Source organism: Caloenas nicobarica, chromosome 27 (genome assembly GCF_036013445.1).
Source record: "Caloenas nicobarica isolate bCalNic1 chromosome 27, bCalNic1.hap1, whole genome shotgun sequence".
NCBI classification, from domain to species: domain Eukaryota; kingdom Metazoa; phylum Chordata; class Aves; order Columbiformes; family Columbidae; genus Caloenas; species Caloenas nicobarica.
In genome coordinates, this window is record NC_088271.1 from 663,733 (window position 1) to 683,594 (window position 19,862).

General features: G+C 49.2%; 1 protein-coding gene across 6 annotated transcripts in view; it reads left to right on the top strand.

Annotated features, from left to right (window-relative positions):
• Positions 1-2,730: 2,730 nt before the first annotated feature.
• DOT1L (DOT1 like histone lysine methyltransferase) overlaps positions 2,731-19,862 on the top strand; it is a 64,864-nt gene continuing 47,732 nt past the window's right edge. For all 6 annotated transcript variants that reach the window (XR_010607671.1, XM_065652445.1, XM_065652443.1 and 3 more), the window contains exons 1-3: positions 2,731-3,064; positions 17,387-17,430; positions 17,997-18,071. Coding sequence is in view for 5 of the 6 variants with exons in the window: in XM_065652445.1 (XP_065508517.1) it covers positions 2,984-3,064; positions 17,387-17,430; positions 17,997-18,071 (200 nt within the window). In the remaining variant the exon portion in view is untranslated. The remainder of the gene's footprint in view (positions 3,065-17,386; positions 17,431-17,996; positions 18,072-19,862) is intronic.

The following is a 19,862-nucleotide window of genomic DNA, read 5'->3' on the forward strand; positions in this document are numbered from 1 at the left end:
CAGCTTAACTGCTCCCTGAAACGAGCTGTGCAACGGGAGCCATTCGCAGAGCCCAAGTTTTATTGGTCCTACCACCAAACAGTGAACAGAGCTTGGCTGACCTCCAGGCTTCGGGGGGAGAGGAGGAAAAACCACGTACCACAGCGGGCACCAGTAACCTCATCCCACAGGAGCCCGAACCAGAAATAAACAGAAATTTGTGGGCACCCAGAATGAGGGGAGGTTTTTGCGGGCTGGGCCGTCAGAGTGGGGAACCGGTGTTGGAGCGGGGAGCTGCCCCCGTGCCCGGGGCTGGGGACCACTGCGATACAGGCAAAAACGCACAGGGCTCCAGCTGGAAGATTTAATCTGATGGGAACAGACTTGCCCGTATTAACCCGCCTCATGATATAACTTGTTGTTGTCAACTAAATTGGGTCAATACTCAAGATGAGACGCTGCTGAAAAGGCGTCTGGAGAAGCTGATGTGCAGCCGGAGCCCCCACCCCACGGCCAAGGACTCGCCCGCTGGCACCAGCGTGGGACGAGCTCAGGAGGTGCCTTTGCACGTGGGCTGTGCTGGGTGTGCTCAGAGCACCGCTCGTGCGAGCCGTCCTCAGAATCACGGAGTCAGGATCGTTTTGGTTGGAAAAGACCTTTCAGATCACTGAGTCCAACCGTCCCCCCCCCGCCGGCACTGCCCTGTGTCCTGAGAACCTCATGTCCGTCTGTCCAACCCCTCCAGGGATGGTGACTCCAGCACTGCCCTGGGCAGCCTGTTCCAATGCCCCACAGCCCTTTGGGGAAGAAATTGTTCCCCAGATCCAACCTCAACCTCCCCTGGCGCAACTTGAGGCCGTTTCCTCTGGTCCTGGCGCTTGTTCCTGGGGAGCAGAGCCCGACCCCCCTGGCTCCCAGCTCCTTTCAGGCAGGTCAGAGATCAGAAGGTCTCCCCTCAGCTCCTGTTCTCCAGCTGAACCCCCAGCTCCCTCAGCCGCTCCCATCACCCGTGTGCTCCAGCCACTCGACGGCTCCGTTCCCTGCTCTCAACTCTCATCCCGCGCAGCCCCGGCAGCGCTCGGCGGGTCCCACTGCAGCACAGAGCCGAGCTGCGGGCAAGCACAGGGGACAAGCAGGCAAAGAAGACCCAAAAAAGCAAAATTTCAGAGCTGCCGGAGAGGACAGAGCGACTCCCCACCCGGGCCAGCCCTGCGGCTGCTCCCATCTCCCGGGGACCAGTTCAGCTCACTGAAAACAAGCTGCTGCCCTTGCTTTCCTCTCTTTGCTTGGATGGAAAACTCAGAGAAATCAGTGAAGAAAAGGATCTTCTGGTTAGGGCAGGAGTTTCAAAAGTGACCTGCTCTCCGCTACCTGCCAGAAGGCACCGTCGCTGGTGCTGAAGCCCAGCACGGGCCGGGTCTGTCCGGGAAACCCTTGTAGCTTCGATAACTCTTTATTAGCAGCCTGCTCGGGCCACACAAGGACTTTGACGACGAACTGATTAAAGACCAACCTAACGAACTCAAAGAGAATTCTTTAAATGGAGCCTGCTGTGCCTCGGAGAACTCCTGCCATGTCTATTTATTTAAATTTAATGGAATTTTTGTGGTAAGCTAATTAAATATGAATTGATTATTTAAGAGGCAGTCAGAGCAGTTTAAGCACTGCTGACTTGATGATTTTAGTGTTTTCTTTAGAAAAGCATTCCTAGTTAGGTAGCTTTCTGCACGTACAGGCATTTAAGGACGAAAAAAGGGATACAAAGAGAAGAGCGGCTGAGTTTGGACCCGGACTTGGAGGTGCTTTTGGAGGCAAACTGCCATGGGGACAGCAGCAGGGGCACGTCCCAGCCCGGGGCTTCCATCGCAGGGCTGCACACGCACAAACGGCCGCTCATCCCAGCCGAAGGCAGCGACCTGTCAAGAAATGCAGGTGTTAAATAATGCACACAACGTCTCGCCAGGAAATATCCTGCTCTGGCACACAGTGGCTCCGGGATGCATTTTGGGAATGGTGCATCCATGGAACAATGTCTTCCCCAAAGGGCTGTGGGGCACTGGAACAGGCTGCCCAGGGCAGTGCTGGAGTCGCCATCCCTGGAGGGGTTGGACAGACGGACATGAGGTTCTCAGGACGTGGGGCAGTGCCTGGGGTGGGGGAACGGTTGGACCCGATCATCTCGAGGGGCTTTTCCAACCCAAATGATTCTGTGATGCCTGACCAGGCTGCAGGTGCCTCCTTGGACCCTCCTGCTCCGCGGGGACGCCGTGGCCGGCAGTCGCGGGCTCACGGCTGCTCCTCCAGCTCTCCAACGGAAACCAGCACCCGGCTGGTGTGGCCGTCGCTGCCCCATCCGGCAGCACCCCCGGGCAGGCTGACAGGCCACCCACATGTCCCCACAGCCCAGGGCACCACGTGAGGGGAATTAGCACCAGAAAGGCCAGTTTTTATCGCTCAGCCCCCAGCACCTGTAGAGACGCGAACCGGTACCGCTCTGCTCCGGGCCGCCGCTGGGCACCCGCGGACACGCAAGGCGGCGTCGCTCAGCGCCCGGCCCTGTCCCCCCGGCGCCGCCGCCTCGTGCGCAGCGTGCCGCTCGTGCCGCGCCCCGCGCGCGGGCGGGACGCGGCAGCTCTCGCGCCGCCTTGGCGCGCGCGCGGGGCGGGGGCGCGCGCGGGGAGGGCAGCTGAGGACAGGGGGCGGGAGCGCGAGGCCGCGCCCGCCCCCGCGCGTCGCTCGGGCCGGCCCGGCGCTCATTGTGCTTCGCCTCACGCCGGCCCAAGATGGCGGCGGCGCCGCGGAGCCCCGCGGGCCGCTAGCGACAATAGAGGGAGGCGAGCGGGGCGGGCGCCCCCGCCGGCACCGGCCTCCCCTCCCCGCCTCTCCGCCCGCCGCTGCCGCCGCGCCGCGCACACGCCCCCGGCCGGGCCCGGCCGCCACACCCCGCCCCAGCCGGCCCCTCTAGCATGGTGCGGGGCCGCCGCCGCCTCCTCCGGCTGCCGACATGGGCGAGAGGCTGGAGCTCCGGCTGAAGTCGCCCGTGGGAGCCGAGCCCGCCGTGTACCCCTGGCCGCTGCCCGTCTACGTGAGTATGGCCCCGGCACCTGCCCCGCGCCGCCCGGCCCCGGCGCGGCCGCTCCGCCCCGCTCCGCGCCGCCCGGCCCCGGCGCGGCCCGGCCGCCGTGCCGCCCGCCGCGCTTGTTAGTCCGTCCGTTAACGCCGGCTCTTCCCGGGAGCGGGAGGAATCCGGTCATTCGCCCGGTAGCGCCTCCCGTGCGGGAGCGACCCCGGCGCTGGGGGCTCTGCTCTCCTGCGGGCCACAACCCCCATTTCTTTTGATAATTGGTTGAGTAAACTTAAGGGCGGGGAGGAGGAGGACTGGTTAATGAAAAGTTTGCGTGTTTGTCTGTGCCCGGCTCGTGTGACCGGTTAATAACTAGAGCTGCTCGGAGCGGGGCGAAACCGAGGGGGCTTTCTGGCTGATAATTACCGCCCGAATTCCCGCCCCCCTCCCAAACCCGGTGGCAGGAATGGAAACAAGCAGAGGAGAAGCGTTAATTGTGGGCTCTGCCTTCGGTAGGGGTTGTGCTGTTGCTTGGGTCTCCCTCAAACCAGTGCCCTTGTAGCTTCTCTTTTATTTGGTCTGAACAGAATTCAAGTCGGGTTTGTCAGTTGATGGCAGCCGTAATCCGCGTGCTTTCAAATAAAATGTCACTTGTCCCTGGTCAGTTATGTGAGCGGTGGTTTTTTCCGAACTTGCTGGACTTTTCTCTGCCTCTCCCGAGCCCCGAGTGAGAGATGGATGACCTTGATAACAGCGTCCCTGTTCGAATTAGCGAAAATCTCACGAGAGGCGAAAGGCTTGAGAGGTTTGGGTTTGTGGGGTTTTTTTTGTATGTGTGTACGGTTTGTACCAACCCTTAAGCAATTTTTCACCCTGTTTGTAGCACCCTTGAGAACAGTTTGTAACAGGAAAAATCTCTCTCTCTCTATATATATATATATATGTTTTACTTGGCCTGAGTACCGTTGATTATCCCTTGTGTTTCAGGCTTTGCTCTTGTACGTGTGCTGCTTCACGGGGAGAACACACTGGGACACGCAGGCTGAGGCAGCTGACACTGCTGATGTTGCTGCTCGCTTGGCAATCGTGACACGCCTGTGTGTGAATGATTAGAAATGTATTGCTCTTGGCAGGGGAGATGGCTGCGGATCCGGGTCTGCCGCCTGCCTTTTGGTGCCGTTGCCGTATCTGTGCTGTCCAAAACATCCTCCATGGAGGCTGGCGTGCGGCTTCCATCGGCTGCTCACGCTGGTTGCTGCAGCCGTTCTGTCATTCGCGTGTGTTCGCGGGCGCGCGCTCTGCTCAAATTGACAGAAACTGAAAGTAGAACGATGACCAGTTCAGTTTTAGTTTGTGTTGCCAAATATTAACTTGTGTCTCTGAGCTGGTTGTGCGAAGTATAGGTTAAAGCTTACGTAGGTTAGGGATTAATCTGGAATGAAGGAATGGTTTTTAGGTATATTCACTAAACTTCCTACAGGCTTTAAGAAAACAAAACAAATTGCGACCTACAACCTCCCCCCGCCCCATGTGTGTTTCAATGCTGTTTGCAGCATGGGAAGTAAGGATTTGGGTAATTGAGGAAAACTTGAGCAGCCGGTTCTGAAGATGGCAGAGCACATAGATTTTCTTTTCCACTTAATCGCAAACGCAAGGGGCAGGGGTGCTCATCCACACGCGCTGTCTGCGTGTGTGAAGAAATACCCCCAAACCCGAACATCCTGCCATTAAACCCGCCTCTTTGCATTGCAGATTTCTTCCACAGTAACACAGAAGTTCATCTGGAGCCGATCAATACTCTGTCCTGCAGTTTGGGTGAAAAGCTCACGCTGTATTACAGACGTGTGCGTGCACACACGCGTGCGTACGCGCGCCGCTTGCAGCTCTGCCCTTTGCGGCAGCACACGAACTGTGGAGCTTTAGAAATAAACGGCGCTCTCTGCGTCTGGCCTGCTAACACGGTGCTCTGCTGAGCCGCCGGCTGGCTCTCCTCGTGGGCTCAGCCCGGCGCTGCCAGCGCTGTCTGTACCGTTGTGGTTTTAGAGCTCAGCTCCGTTTGACGTAAGCAGAACATTTCTTAGTTTCACTGCTCGTTCTGCTGCTTGGTTCCTAGGAGGCAAGGTGGGATACTTGGGGGGAAAAAAAATGCACTTCAAGTAGTTTTATTTAGCAGCATTCTTGCTGCTTCCTGTTGGATGCAGCGAGGTATATTTTCCAAAGAGAGCTGGAGAGAAAGGGGAGGGGAAGCTCGTGGTCCTTGCTGATTGTTTTTGGTGAGAGCGCCAGGAATGGCAGGGAATCATCTTTCCCAGGATCAGGGTGACTGGTGCTGCAGACCTGCTGCTTGGTGAGTGTGATGTAACCCGCATTGAGTAACTTGGCTATTTTTATGCTCTCACTACATCTTAAATTAGTGGCGTCAGTATTGCTGCGTAAAAGGCGAAGGGTCTTATGTCTCATATTAAAGGCTGCTTGGATTAATGACATGTCTGTTTATTGCAGGACTGCTGCTTATTTTGTGGATAATAGAAGTGGGGTCTCTCCAGACTGCTGAGTTTGCATAATAGCTCAGCTGACAAACTGCAGCTTGTTGGGATGCGGAAAGAGCCGGGGAGGGTGATGTGAAACACGTATTTCTGTATTTCCCTCCCAGTCTAATTAGGGCCGTGGGAGGAGAGCGCACTGGTGTTGCAGATACAGCCTCCCACCGCCTTACACACAAAACTGAAAGTGTGACTCCTTCCCCCGCTTTCTGCTGTCTCAAAGGAAAGGCCACGGTTTCCTAATGAATCCATGGTGAGCACTTCTGTCCGTGGCACACTGTGATGAGTAAGTTGAATAGTGCGTGGTGAGTAATCTCTCCTCATGACTCACAAAATATTTTCTGATGTTGACCTCTGTTTTTATGAGTGCCCCGCTTAATCAGAGCTGAAGTGAGTATATTCTTTTGTGTGTTCTTTAACTCCTTGACTCCCACATACCTGCCCCATTCTTTGCGTTAGGTTGGCAGCGACCAGCGATACTGCGTTTAAAATTTTAGTTTTGATAGCGGATGAAATACAGGGCTGGACAAAGGAAGGATGTCGTGCTCAGATGGGTGAGCGAGCAGAGTTAATGGATCTGGGTGGTATTAAATAGGCGGATGCCAACAGGGGATGGCATTTGTGGTCATACTTTATGTACTGATATACACAACTTGGTACTTACTACTTAGAGGTAGGTCTGATGGATACAAGGGGTGAAGTCCTCTTGTAGTTCTAAGACTTGTAGATATTTAGTTTCATTCCAGAGAAGTGTCCTTAAAGCGGTTCATTCTCTCACCTCTGACTTCTGCTCTAGTTAAATCTGAATATTTATGAGGTTTGAACGTGGAGAATTTTCATATCATGGTGCATTCTGCCTTATCTGTGGGGTGTCTGAGGTTGTACTTTGAACTCCTCTAGACAACAGTTCCTGCTTAAGGAGCCCCAGCCCTGGTGTGTGGGGGAAAAAAGTGTGTGGGGTGGGTTTTTTAAATTTATTTTTAAATCTGGCTCAGTTCCACAATCTGCTCTGGCGTGGTTCTGCTGATACATCTCTGGCAGCAGCGCGAGTTTGCTCACGTAGAGAACTGAGCAACAGGAGGCTCCAGAGCTGCTGGAACTCATTATTGTCACCAAAATGCGTGTTCGCTGAGGTGCAGCCCATTGCAACATAGGAGTATGTGAATGTGGCAAAGCCAGTTTTCCGGCAGCACGTGCATCAATAAGGGGACACCACGGTTCATTTATCTCCTCTCCCTTGGGTTTGCACTGAACGGGTTTGCAGGGTGATCAAAGCCAGTGCGGGTGCTGCCGAAGGGGCCCGGGCTGGGACGGTGTTGGCTTTGGCTTTGCTGTCCCGGCACCGCGTCCGTCACCCGCGCGGCTGCCAAGGGCTGCCTGTCCTGTAAATGCTCTGCAAGTCCTTTCAGCTTTCAGAATTAGACATCTGTCTGTCGCGCCTTGCTCTTTTCATCTGGTAGGCCTTCCTGTCGCTCACCCCCTGAATAGCGTTCCCCCGAAAGAGAACTGCCAACCGCCCTGTGTGTCAGGGGTGGGGGTGCCGTGTTCTCCCCTCCCTGTTCGACTTGCCAGGACCAGGCGTTTGTGCGATAGTGCCTGGGAACTGACTGACTGGCTCCCAGCGACGCTCTGAGTATCTTTAACCAACTTGATTCCCATCTAACAGCCTGGACAGTCCTGGTTGAGCCATTGTGCACATCATACCAGGGCGAGGTGCGTCTTCCATGAGCTGCTGAAGCTTAAACCTCCAAATTAGTAACTGTGATAAGTCTGGCTTGAATAATTCATTGATTTATCTGTGTTCCTCCTCTTTGCTGCTGACTTTCCACTCAGTCGTAGTGGCAAAGAATCCTCGTTGGCTAATTGAGTGTTGTCAGAGCATCTCGGTGCAGCTGTTGGAGAGGCGGGGAGGAATGGGATCCGAGCTTGATGTACCGGCCTTTGGACAGGTGGAAGGGCAAAGAGCGAGTGTGTCATGGGCGTGTTTTCTTTTTTTTATTCCTCCCTCCACTGGCGGGTGATGCAGCTGATAGCGTTCTGTCACCAGAGGAATGTGCTGTGCTCAAGGGCAGATCACAGCCTGCAGGGAGTGTCACCTCTGAAACTAAAGATCTGCAGTGGAAGGTGCATTACAAACCTTGTTTAAGAATTTAGTGCTTTATTGTCTGTGTGTCACTCAGCTTTACTGGAAATAGCTTTTCTGATGACAAGCTTTGACTTCTGAGACAGTGTGGGAGCGGTTGCTGAAGTTGGGTGCTGTAGCACAGTATGGGAAGATCAATTTAGGAGGATCCTAAATTGGTCCTAAATGCGTCCCTTTGGTGTCACACCCGAGCTGCTGGCGCTGCCGAGGCTGGTCCTGTGCTCCCACAGCTGCTTGCTTTTGCTGTTCCGTTGTACAAATCCAGCCCGTCCTCACCACACACTCCATCGCACTCCGGCACTGCCTGGAAGGAGCTTGGAGCCGGGGGGGTCGGGCTCTGCTCCCCAGGAACAAGCGCCAGGACCAGAGGAAACGGCCTCAAGTTGCGCCAGGGGAGGCTGAGGTTGGATCTGGGGAACAATTTCTTCCCCAAAGGGCTGTGGGGCATTGGAACAGGCTGCCCAGGGCAGTGCTGGAGTCACCATCCCTGGAGGGGTTGGACAGACGGACATGAGGTTCTCAGGACACAGGGCAGTGCCAGGGCTGGGGGAACAGTTGGACTCGATGATCCTGAGGGTCTCTTCCAACTGAAATGATTCTGTGATTCTAAAGTGAGCTGCTGGAAATCAGTTTCACGTTTTCCACGTGCGTGCGGGTTTTCCCTTGGATCAGCTTGTGCTGGAGAGAGAAGATGGGGCGCTGGGGGCACACGGTGAGGCTGTCCCTTGCGCCCGCGGTTCCTGAGCCTGGCGACAGCCCCTCTGCTGTGTGTGGGGTGGCTCTGGGAACTGCGTCGCTGAAAATATCTGGGCTGGAAAGAAAACGTTCCAGTGTTTTCACAGGCGGCCCCCCCTCCGCCCTGCTCTGTAGTCTGACTCATGCTGGCGGTGCAGAGGAGGGGGCGGCAGGCGAGGAAACTGTTGAGCTGGCTTTGCCAGGCAAAACCTCCTCACGCCCTGAGTAATCGCCCAGAAATTTGTCAGCGGTGGCAGAGGTTAGGGGATTTTCTCTGATTTCATAGATGCTGTCAATGCAGCTTGTTGGGAAATGCGTGTGGGGATGACTAATTACGTATAGAAGCTTCTCTACTGAACAAAAAAGGTTCGAAAACTTAAGCAGACTTCCGATTTCTCAACACCCCTCTGTCCTCCCCACTTCTAAAAAAAATCATGGAATGGGGAGCATGAGTAGTGTAAAACTGGGAAATAATTGACTCGGTCATTTCAAAAGCACTCGGGTTTCTTTACTGCCGAGCAGATACACAGAAGCAAATGACAGAATTGGCACAGTTGCATCATTTTTTCTGTACTTTTCTGCTCTCACGAATGCCAAAGGGAACCCGACAATGTGCTGTTGGGAGGTGAGGAAGAATGTAACCGTACAGCGTTTAATTGTGCACGCGTGGTTATTACAGAATAGAAGTTTTCTGCTGGGCTTTACCCTTTGAAGTAGAACTTGCCATGAGTGACAATTTGGTACTTGTTCAGTTTTCAGACCCACTTTTGTTCAAAGCTCTGCCCAGTTGGGTACAACATAAATCATGAGTTCAGTTGACATAGACTTTTTTCCCTAGTATTTCTACATGAAAAGTCAAAGTCGTTCTCTTGTATCGCATCTTAAGACTGCAGTGCTCTTTATTTTTCATATAACTGAGTTATCTGCAAGGTAACTGTTGAAAGATGGAGTAGCTGTTCAAGATTGCCCTTTTTTTCCTTTTCCCCCCTGTCAGGAGATGAGCGAGGATTAATGTTCCTGTCTTGGCCAAAGTTCCAGCTCAGGCAATTCAATTTATCTGCCTAAAATTCACCCATCGGTTACAGCTGGACACAGTATTGAAAGCTCCGAGTGTGCCCAGGGAAATCCTGCCACCGCGTGCAGCTCCAGCCCTTGTCCTTCATGGCAGCCGTAATATATATGGAGATGATTATCCTTTCAAGCCTCAGATATGTGACTGAGTTGTGTTCCCCCTGGGAATTTAGGCAAAATATCTTACCTCTTGGTATGCAAGATTTATGGGAAATTTAATCACCCTTCTCCCCAGACATCCATATGTCGACTTTCGTACTCTTCTTTCTTTTTCCCCTTTCTTACTGCCTTGGTTTTTTTCTTCCTGCTTCGAGTTAACCTTTGACTGTCCGATTAAAGCTTTTTACCCTGATGATCAGGACGAGGACCAGTGCTGGGGTGCTTTTTTCTCCCCTCACACTGTATTTATCACAAGTCGATAATCACAATGTGTCTCAATATATTTAAAATATTTTTGCTTAGTTTATTTTCTCCTTCCTAACAGAAGGATCCAGAGAAGCAGAACTTCATATTAAGAATCTGTGAACATAATATATTTACTTTCCTAGTAATTATTAAAGACAAAACTAACTCTGAAGAGGAACAAGAGATAAAACTGAATATACGATATTTTCCACATGCTGCTATAGATATCAAATGGAGTAGGTACTATTTTTAGAGCATAGGAAGAGGGTGAGTATATTTTACAGCAGGAAATGATGGCTTCATAGATATGAACAGATCTATGAATAACGAAAAAGTTCCTGTTCTGAGTATTTTGCTTTGTTTCATTTCATGAGTGAATGAGAGTTTCCTAAAAATCTACACGGAGAGAACTTTTTAGTGTTAGATGAAAAATCTAAGGAAGAATTGGAGACAGCTCAATGAAGTGTTGGAAACTTCCAAAAACCAAAATACTGCAGAAAGTTCTGAATAAGTTGCTTACTAAAAATTGCTGGAGTTTAATACTGTTTCTGCCATTGAGGTACTTTATGATATTTTCCCTATAGCGTGAAGGGCAATTTCCTGAGGTTTTGGCACTAGTCGTTTACTTCTTAGACCTCAGCAATATTATTAGTGTTGGACAGTATATACTTCTGAAATTATAAAATTTTTGGCCTTTTAAGACTACTTTTTCATTCCTCAGCTGGATTTCCTTTGTGCTGCAGGTGATTCGATATGATATAATATAACATCTCTGTTGGCAGCCTTGGTCTTGTTTGGCTTCCCTCCCTGCTTAGTAGAAGAGCGAGCAATTTGCAACACATGAAGAATACGTTGTAATATTGTAGGGTCATTTACAAAACACCCCCAAGTTCTAGTTTTAGCCGAGGCCTGGCTTTGCTGTGTGCGTGCTGGCCTGGAGCAAGAGGATATTGCCTAAAACTCAACTGAAATGGTGACATTTTACACCAGTGCAAGGTACTGTTGTACCCAAATAGTTGCATTCCCCTATATTTTCCATTATTATTATTTTTTTTAACTAATCTGTCTTTTTGCACAATAGAACTACTTCCTCCGGCCTGGGCTCTGGTTGGCGCAGCTCGTCCTGCAGCTCGTCCCGCTGCTGCCCGTGGGGATGTGTCCTCGGACGCTGCCGAGCGGCTGCGTGTTGCGGTGTTTGTTCGGCCCCTCCTGCCCACCGCCATGGGAACCGCTCTCCTGCATTTGTGCGGTGTCCGTAGCAACAGTTGGAATTGCCATGTGAAAGGCAGAGCGGTTTTATTGTGCTTTAGGTAGCTGCGATCAAAGTGTAAGTCCCTGTTGCAACCAGATCCGCAGCTGTCTTGTCTGAAAATTCCCAATCAACTGTATTCATGCTATATGGGGATTGCCCGGAGCAGTTTTAGCATATTTTGGATCTTGGGCCAAGCTTATTTTTTTCTATACAAGTCCTTATGTATCCACTAAGGAGGCCATGACACTCTCTCTGTTTTCCATGTAGTTTTATGTGACGGTAAACTTACTGACTGCTGAAACTGCATCAAACTTGGCTGCTCCCTTGCTGTGTTTCAAAATACACTCTTGGTAGCTCTTGTTCCCCTTGCTGTGTCACTGGGGCTGGGAGAAAAGCTGTTCTCAGCAGAAATCTCTTCTTATGTATACTAATATATATGTATACTTGTGAATGTCCTTACACTTTTTTGATGTAAGGGAAGAACAGTAATTGGATGCTTCAAAGAAGACTTTTGGTTCTCATCTCACCTGGTAGAAAGATTTGTGCTTTGGTTGTTGATATGGAAGGTAAATGACACAATCTTGATTTGGGATAACACCTGATAATATTGAAAGAAGTCTGGTTATAGAAATATTGCAAGGAACAGACTTTCCCTTTTTCTTACTCAAAGCGTAAGTGGCACTTGAGCACGAGGCAAAGACCTTAAAACGTGCGGCGACAGAAGGCGTAGCCGGCAGGACTGCGGAGCCCAGCTCTTCCCTTTGGCAGGCAGCTCTTTGCTGCCGTAGCAGCTGGAAATATTTTTGTCCCGGCTCTTCATAGGCTCTTGTCAGCTGCTGTTTGCAGGTGTATTGAACATGGACATGCTCTGGACGTAGAGGCTATATTGGGGAATCTTTCTAGACAGGGTGTAAATGAAGTTAAACCCCACGGGAGGAGGAACGTGAACTCCTGCCAGGCTGGATGCAGCGGTTTGGAGAGGGCACCCGTGTGCCCCGCAGGGTCCTGGGCGCTTTCCTGCAGCTGCAGTAGCTCGTGTTGCTGGTTTTGGTGTCTAGAGAAATGCTTATCATCCACCACAGATGGAGGAAACCTCAGGGACATTAGAGAGGCACTTGTCCCACTAGTCTTCTGCAAGATTGATTGGCTTTTCCTAATCCATCTTTTTGATCTCTGCTAACCATCTTGTCTCCAGCTGTAACATCCTCTGCTCTGGATTTATGGACCACTGCCTGGGGAGAGAGCTGCCACTGCAGGCAACCAGGCTGCTCTTTACACCGGGGCTGGGGAGACTGACCTGCTTTGTTTTGTGAGTCAAACAGATCGTTTGCCGATCGGAATTTGGCAAATCAAAAAGGCTTCTGTTAAGACAGGAGTGGAGTCAGCGGTTAGTACTTGGGAGCCAGTGCTACCTGGCTGAGAACAGTATCTAAAGACAATCATTAAAACGTACATGAGTGTCGCCATTGATTTATTTTTAACTAGTTTCAGGTTTCGTTTTCTCTGAATTTCTCTGGCGGGCAGTGAAAAGCTGGTGGGAGATCTTTTCCTCCTGCTTTGCAAATGCTTGACCACAGCTCGTCTGCGCAGTTGTGAGCAGCCGCTCGGGCCACCTGGCCTGTGTCTGGGAGGAAATGTGCTCTGGCTCTGCAAAGGGAAGAGCTGCCCTTGCTGTGGGGCACTTTCGTCCTGGGCAGTCAAAGCTACGCGCAAAACCAGTCCTGTCTATGAAGAGCAGATAAGGGGTCTTCAGGTGCTTTGTGTGGTGCTTTGAGAGCTACTGATAGAAAGCACATGAGCTGGATTTCTGTTTTTCAAGACCTTATCCAGGTTTTTCAAACCATTTATTCTCCTCTCAGGTTTGCAGGTTTAGGCTTTTTACTGCCTTTATTGTGTAGGACTGATCAGACCTCCCAAGGATCCCGGTTTGGAAATGAAGCTCAGAAGCATTCAGCCCCAAGCCCCTACAGGATGAGCACCCTGTCCTGACAAGGACCCGAGTATAGAAATAGGTGGATTTCGAAGGGCACTAGGGTGGTGTTCCTTGCTGCAGGCAACGACGGCTGCCCAGTTTAATTGCAGACTGCCCAGTTTAATTGCACGTGTTCTTGGTGTCTGAGAGGGGAACATCCAGCGTTTAAATCTGTTGGTTTAGGTTGGAGATTCACTTCAGACTCTGGATTGTTGCACGGTGAGAGAACCAGTTGCGTACGAATACACCGCAGAGTCGAGGATATGCTACCGGATTACAGAATTATATCAAAATAATGCAGTTAAGGTATCCTAAGGAATGTTAACTTGAAAAAATAATGTAACCAAACCAGCCACGCCTGGTGCAAGAGTGTGCGTTAAAAGTGAATTAAAAGCCTTTGGAACAGCTAGCTTGTGGCAAAAATGTAACAAGTGTCATTTTCACTCTACTCTTGTAGAGTGTTCTGCAAAAGCTTCTTTTCCAGCTGTTTGCATTAGAAATTGGGTGCTTTGTAGAACCAAGTTATCGATAGATGACCGAAATGTGTCCGGTGCTGTTTATAAGATGCCTTGTATGATTGGGGACCCTTTAGTTTTCATGTGTAGGTGTTGGAATAATAGCTGCCATTACTACTGAGAACTTGTAAGTTCTGGTCATATTGATGATATATATATATATATATATTTTTTTTAAATTTTGATTAACAAACAGTATGCGATTATAGAAAATGATAATGAATGCCTGAAAATACATACTTGGGAAGAGCTTTTGGGCACTGTGTTGTCTGGCCTTTAAAACCACATATAGAGCTTCTCATATCTGAGATACAAAATGTCTTTTGTACAAAGAGGGCTGGCTGGAGCATTGAAGCACATAGAAACGTTCATTATCCCCCATGATCAGAAATTCTATTGCTGTTCCAATGAAGTGTCCTGGCACAAACTGTTGGGAGTTTCTCTGGGAGCTCATGTTTCAATTTTAAATTGTACGTTTAGGTTGAAAATAAGAACTCTCTATAATAAAAAGTTCAGCTGGAGAGAATTGACTGCCATAGCTAACTTTTAATGCGTGCTTAGTTTTGTTTTAATAAAGTTGTTATGAATAGCTTTGGGCATTCTCAATAATTACTATAAATGGCAACTTTGTACTTTAAATACTTACTGCATAGACCACATTAAAGAGATAAGGTCTTGTCTCATGAGATAACTTGTATTTTTGTGGCTCAGAAGATTCCGAGGGCCTCTCAGGCTGCATAAATATCAAATAATTGCACAAGTACAGCCAGGCCGGGGAGCAGCACGTAGCGTGCAGGGAGGAGGGAGAAGGGAACGGCTCCTGTGACACGGACGCCGTGGCTGCGAACAGGAGCGATTCGCTTCTGGAGACCGTCCAGAGGCTCGGGCGCGCTCGCGGGTGGTGGCTCGGACGCCACGTGCGCTGGAGGTGTAGCTGGCGTGCTGGCGTTGGTCCTGGAAACGGAAGAATAAATGTGTGAATTGGAGAAGCCTCAGGCCGTCTCTGGCCGTCGGCGTGAGGTTTGTCAGGCCCAGCCTGCGGGTTTGGGTGTTGGGTCCGGGTGCAGCCGCAGGGCAGAGCCGGGCCGCGGGTCCGGCCCGAGCGGCGCGGCTGCGGGCAGAGCCCGGCGCTGGGGAGCCTGCGGTGTCGGGGAGGTTGCTGTTCAACTTGCCTTTCGAGTTGCCGAAGATTCTCTATCAGTGTCATAAGCAGTTGCATGAATACAGATGCGATGACTGGTGCTGTTTAATGTCTATTCTTGTTAAATCTTACAACCGTAATGTTGAAATGGGACTTAAAGTTTCTCCAAAGAAAGGGAAACTGCTCTATATTTCCTTCAGATCTGTTTTCCCTCCCCTCTTCCATGGCCCTCTCTGCTTTGAAGAAACATTAGGAGATCGTCTCTGCTTTTGTTTGCAAGACTTGCATACGATCTCAGGAGCTTGTCTGCTGGGACAGAGTATGTTAGGTATAGACTACAGCACACGTGGTAAGTGTTTCAACATGGGCGGTAGAGCTGCAGTCAATGTGGAACGGTTTTTAACTTCGTTATTCCTGGAGAACGGCACAAACTGAACTCAGAAAGGCCCCTTCTGGCTGGAGTCCCCACATGAGGCTGTGTTAGTAAAACCACTTGCTTAAACTGCACGATCTGCAGTTGTAGATGTGCATTGTGATTTTTTTTTTTTTTTAAATTTATTTTTCAGTATTTAACCCAAGACAAAGCACCTGGTAATTAAGCAGTTTTGGTCATTTAGAGGTATTTTTATGAAGACCTATAGAACAAGGGGTTTCTCCGTGTGTTCTGCTGGCATGTCCAAAACCATCAATGAAGAATACAAATTCCGCGGAGAAAACGGTTATGCCAGAATAAGCGTGAATTCACTTTTCCGGTATAATGTGCTTATGTTGATAAAGCACATTCTTACTATACAGGAACACAGTTTACTGGGAGAGCCAGATCAGCCCAAGGGCTTTCTACTGTGATAATTCTGCGTGTAGCGAAAGGTGAAAATTTATAGGGGATGTTTATGGATGAGCTGACTGTCTTGGGTTATTTTTATGCTTTTCAGATAAGAAATGAAAAGAAAGAAAAGTCCTCCTGTATGCTTTGTCTTCCTTTATATGTGCTCTGAGAGTCAGGAGCAGACGTGAGTTCGGATTCGAGGCCGCCGTGTGTTCCGTCCCAAATGCCCTGGCTGCTTCTGTGTTGGCTGTTCCTCCTTTTTGAGATTGGAACCAAAACGTTTTGGTTTTCTTTGATTGGTCTTTTGTGTAACCCTTGGACATGGGGCTAACTTTTTGCATTCTGAAGTAAAAAAGAAAGCTTTTCCTGGTAAAATAGGAAGGGTTTCTTCATCCCTTTACTGTGAGGCTTCAGGAAGGTTCCCCTGCCTTTCTGTTGAGGTTTTGACCCAGGTGTCTAAGGGGCTGTGCGCAAGTTTCTTGGAATGAGAACTACAAGACTGGCTGATCCGAAGTGTATAAACTGGTTATTCAAGGGGAAATCTGTTTTCTCATGCAAGTACAGAAGCTGTGTTCCTGATAGAAAAAGCTTCATTTTGACTTATGTCTTTCCATGTCTTGAAGAAACAGAAATAATCCCAGATGTTTTTTGTCATCTGTCCATTAGTGTTTCTCTTCTTCCATTTCCTTCCTTCCCCTGCCCCAAATCCTTCGCTTTCTATTGCCTGTCCCTGCCCTTTGCTGTAGAATTTCCCCCGGTAACTCTATAGGAATTACATTTCTGCAGCAGAAGACAAGGGAAATTATTTGAGAGCAAGCGAGCCTGTACACTTGGAGCTCTGCAAGGGCCTTGGATACGAGACTCCTAATTAAAAGGTCAAAGCCACTTCAAGAAACAAATGTCTAAATATAACCTCAGCTTTGTGCAGATGGCCTCTGGTAACCAAGGCTTCACAAGATCACACAACAATAGATAGGGGAACTCCTGTAACTTCCCTAAAATAGGATTTTTTTGTAGCATGGCGCATATACATGCAGCTCCAAGGGCTTTATGAGCACGAATTTGAAATGCTTGTTAAATTCACCTGTGCTTCTGTTGCTCCTGAGTAAACTCCCAAAGTCAAGTCAGTCAACATCTGTGCCTCACAGTCTAGTGCATACCTGTGACGCACAAGTTCCAATGTGTCTTGTGGATGTGTGGTTTGTTTTATAGCTGATGGAAAAGTCTGCGTGTCCAGGGCTCCTTTTTCTTTGTGCGTGTGTGTGCTGTGAGGTTTATGGGGGTTTTCCGCACTGATATCTGCTCCTGCTGCTCGTTCGATGCTTTGTTTGAGGTCTCGCAGCCCGTCTGGAGCTGCGGGCACGTACCAGGCGCGAGGCCGGTGAAATCAGCTGCTCGTTGTGGAACTCGCAGTCAGGTACCTGCTGCATCCCAATGATCCTCAGGGGCGCCAGCTGCGCAATTCCTGATTTCTGGAAATGACAAGGAAATAAGGAGAATGACAGTTCCGTCTTGTAAATCTTCTGCTAGTCTGTAGAAACTCGAAAGATGTATTTCCTTAAGGCTTATTTTCTCTTAGAGAGCTCATTGTGATGGGTTTAATGGCCCGGGTGGCAGTCAGACTCCTTTCCTAGTATGCTTGCCGCCTGTATTCTTAAAGATTTTGATTCCTGTAATCTTCTGACAAACAGCACACCTGAGGTCTTTTTGAAAACATCTCTTATTTTCTTTTTATTTCAGGACAAACACCATGATGCTGCTCACGAAATTATTGAGACAATTCGGTAAGTGTTCAAGTCAGACCTGGGTAGAACCCTTTCCTATTTCTCCTTGCATCTTGGTGAATGGATGTCTGGAGATGAGATATAAAGGAGGGCAGTGATTATAATTTAGCAGCGCTAAATTATTTTCTAAGCTGAATTGATATTGTTGCCATATAAATCTCCCTGTCAAGCAGACTTTGTTTTAACTTGCCATATTCTCTTTTGAGCACAAGTAAAAATGAGGAGCGATATTCAACTCGTGGTGCTCATGGCAGCCTGTATTTGATTTTTAGAAAAGCAAGGTTAAGAAAACATCATGGGCGTGTTGTGCGAAGTTCTGGTCTTGCACGTCCCTTTCCCCGTGTTGCTGTGATGCTGCAGCATTTGCATTTTTTGGGAATGATGTCCCTGTTCGCTTTCCTCTTAATTCTGCTGGTAGAGTTGGACCAATGTGGGGAAAACGGGAGGATAAAGATGCTGCAATATTCTGTCTTAACATGTAGCAACGTCAGTCTAGAACTCAGACAGACTGTCTTATTATACTTAATTGGAGATGTTTTTATTCATTATTTCTTCTCTTGTTCCAGGTGGGTCTGTGAAGAAATCCCAGATCTCAAGCTTGCTATGGAAAACTATGTTTTAATTGACTATGATACAAAAAGGTGAGAGGAATATTTTTTTTCTCCGCCAGGAAGACAGGCCAGCATGGTTTGTAGGGAATCAGTTTGTAACTGGTTATTCTTAGACACTATAAACTGAAGTTTTCCTTTTGAACTGGCTTCAGACTCGGCAGAGTTATTTTGGTAGGAAATGTGTAACAGAAATATTGGCAAAGGTTGTTGGATGAAGGACATAATTGGAAACTCTGCGCAGCAGAAAGTCGAGCTCTGGTGTACGTTGGAATTACTCACGCCGAAACAATGATCGGTATCTGCGCTCTTGGACCGCGTCCAGTGTCCGGAATCTGAATGGCACGGACGTTTCTACTTGTGTAGTAACTAAGAATTCCAGTTTAGAAGCGGCGTTGGGAGCCGGGAGCGCCGTGTCCCGCCCGCTGTCCCCGGGGAGCCCCGTCCCGTCCCTCTGCGTGGGGTTCGGTGCACGGGGGTTAAAGCAACAGGCAGACTGTTCATACCGCTCTTTGGGGCGGTTAGAAGTAATTTTAAGATAGTGGTAGTTACGTGTGAATAGCCATTGCACAAACAGCTTAAAATGAATGTATATTATGTGACATTCACCTTGAGGCGGGTTCTGACCTGCGGCGTGTCTGTGGGGAGCTCTGCGGTTGGTGCTGAGACTGCAACAAGAGGTGACCCTCAAGCTCCAGTTCACAAAAACCTCCTTAGTTGCTTTCATGGCAGAGACTGAATTTGTTCAAGTCCACAGCGTGACTGAACTTTTAGAATGAGGTTTACAGATTAAACTGCATCACTCTCATTTATCACTGACGGTTCTGAGCACCAGATACTTGTATCATGATCTGCTTAAGGTATTGCTTCCTCCTCTCTCAATTTCATTTTAATTGTTTCATTGCAAGACTTGTTAGTCCCTGTCTTCCTCCTGAAGAATTCCGAAGGAGAAGTCGGGGTCCAGCATCCCTTGTCATCAAATCCCTTAGTTTAGATGTGTGGGTTACTCAAGTGACTGCAGTGCTGGAGCTTTTGTAGTTCTGGCGTCCTCACTGGGAACCTTTTGCTGGGCAGCATCAGTGTGGCTGGCAGCGATTCCGAATAAAAGAGAAACCCATCTGGTCCCAAAACTCACCTTTCTGCAGCTTTTCAAGGAAGTCATAAACCTGTAATTTTGGTAATGATTTTAGTCTTTTTACTTCCTTTGAAACAATTAGTCATAAAAATCACTTATAGCAGATAGACTGACAATGGGATGTGAATGAAAAGCAACGATTACGGGAGCACACGCACTGTGCAGAAAAACCCTGTTTCAGCCTCTTGCTGTGTCTTAATGTGGAATTAAACGCGGGTGGCTGGAAGCCTGAAGTGCCGGTCGCTGCTGCTCGTCCAGAGGTGTCCTGGCCAGCGCGGTGGGAACAGGATCACAAGGGACTGAAGAGCCGCTTCTGACGTCCCCTGGTCCCCTCCGCCCCTCCTGATTTGGGGGTGGCCATGATTTAATTATCTTACTCCTCTAACTCCTTGGATTGTTTTTGTTGGTTTTTTTGCTGCTGCTTTGTGGGTCTGATTACGTAGCACATGATGTTCCTAGTAATATATTTTCTTCCCTGGCCTGAGATAAATGTATTTAATCCTCTCAGCTTCTGTCATTAAGGCATCTGCCAGAATTGACTGTAATCCCGGCTGACCCATGAAGCAATCTGGATGCTTTTCTGATGGGTAAAATTTCAGATTGTGTCCTGGGTCTGTTTGCATATTCAGTCCCAGAGTTAATTTCTAGAAAAGTATCTACTTGGCTCAGGGCTGATTATCATGGAGAGA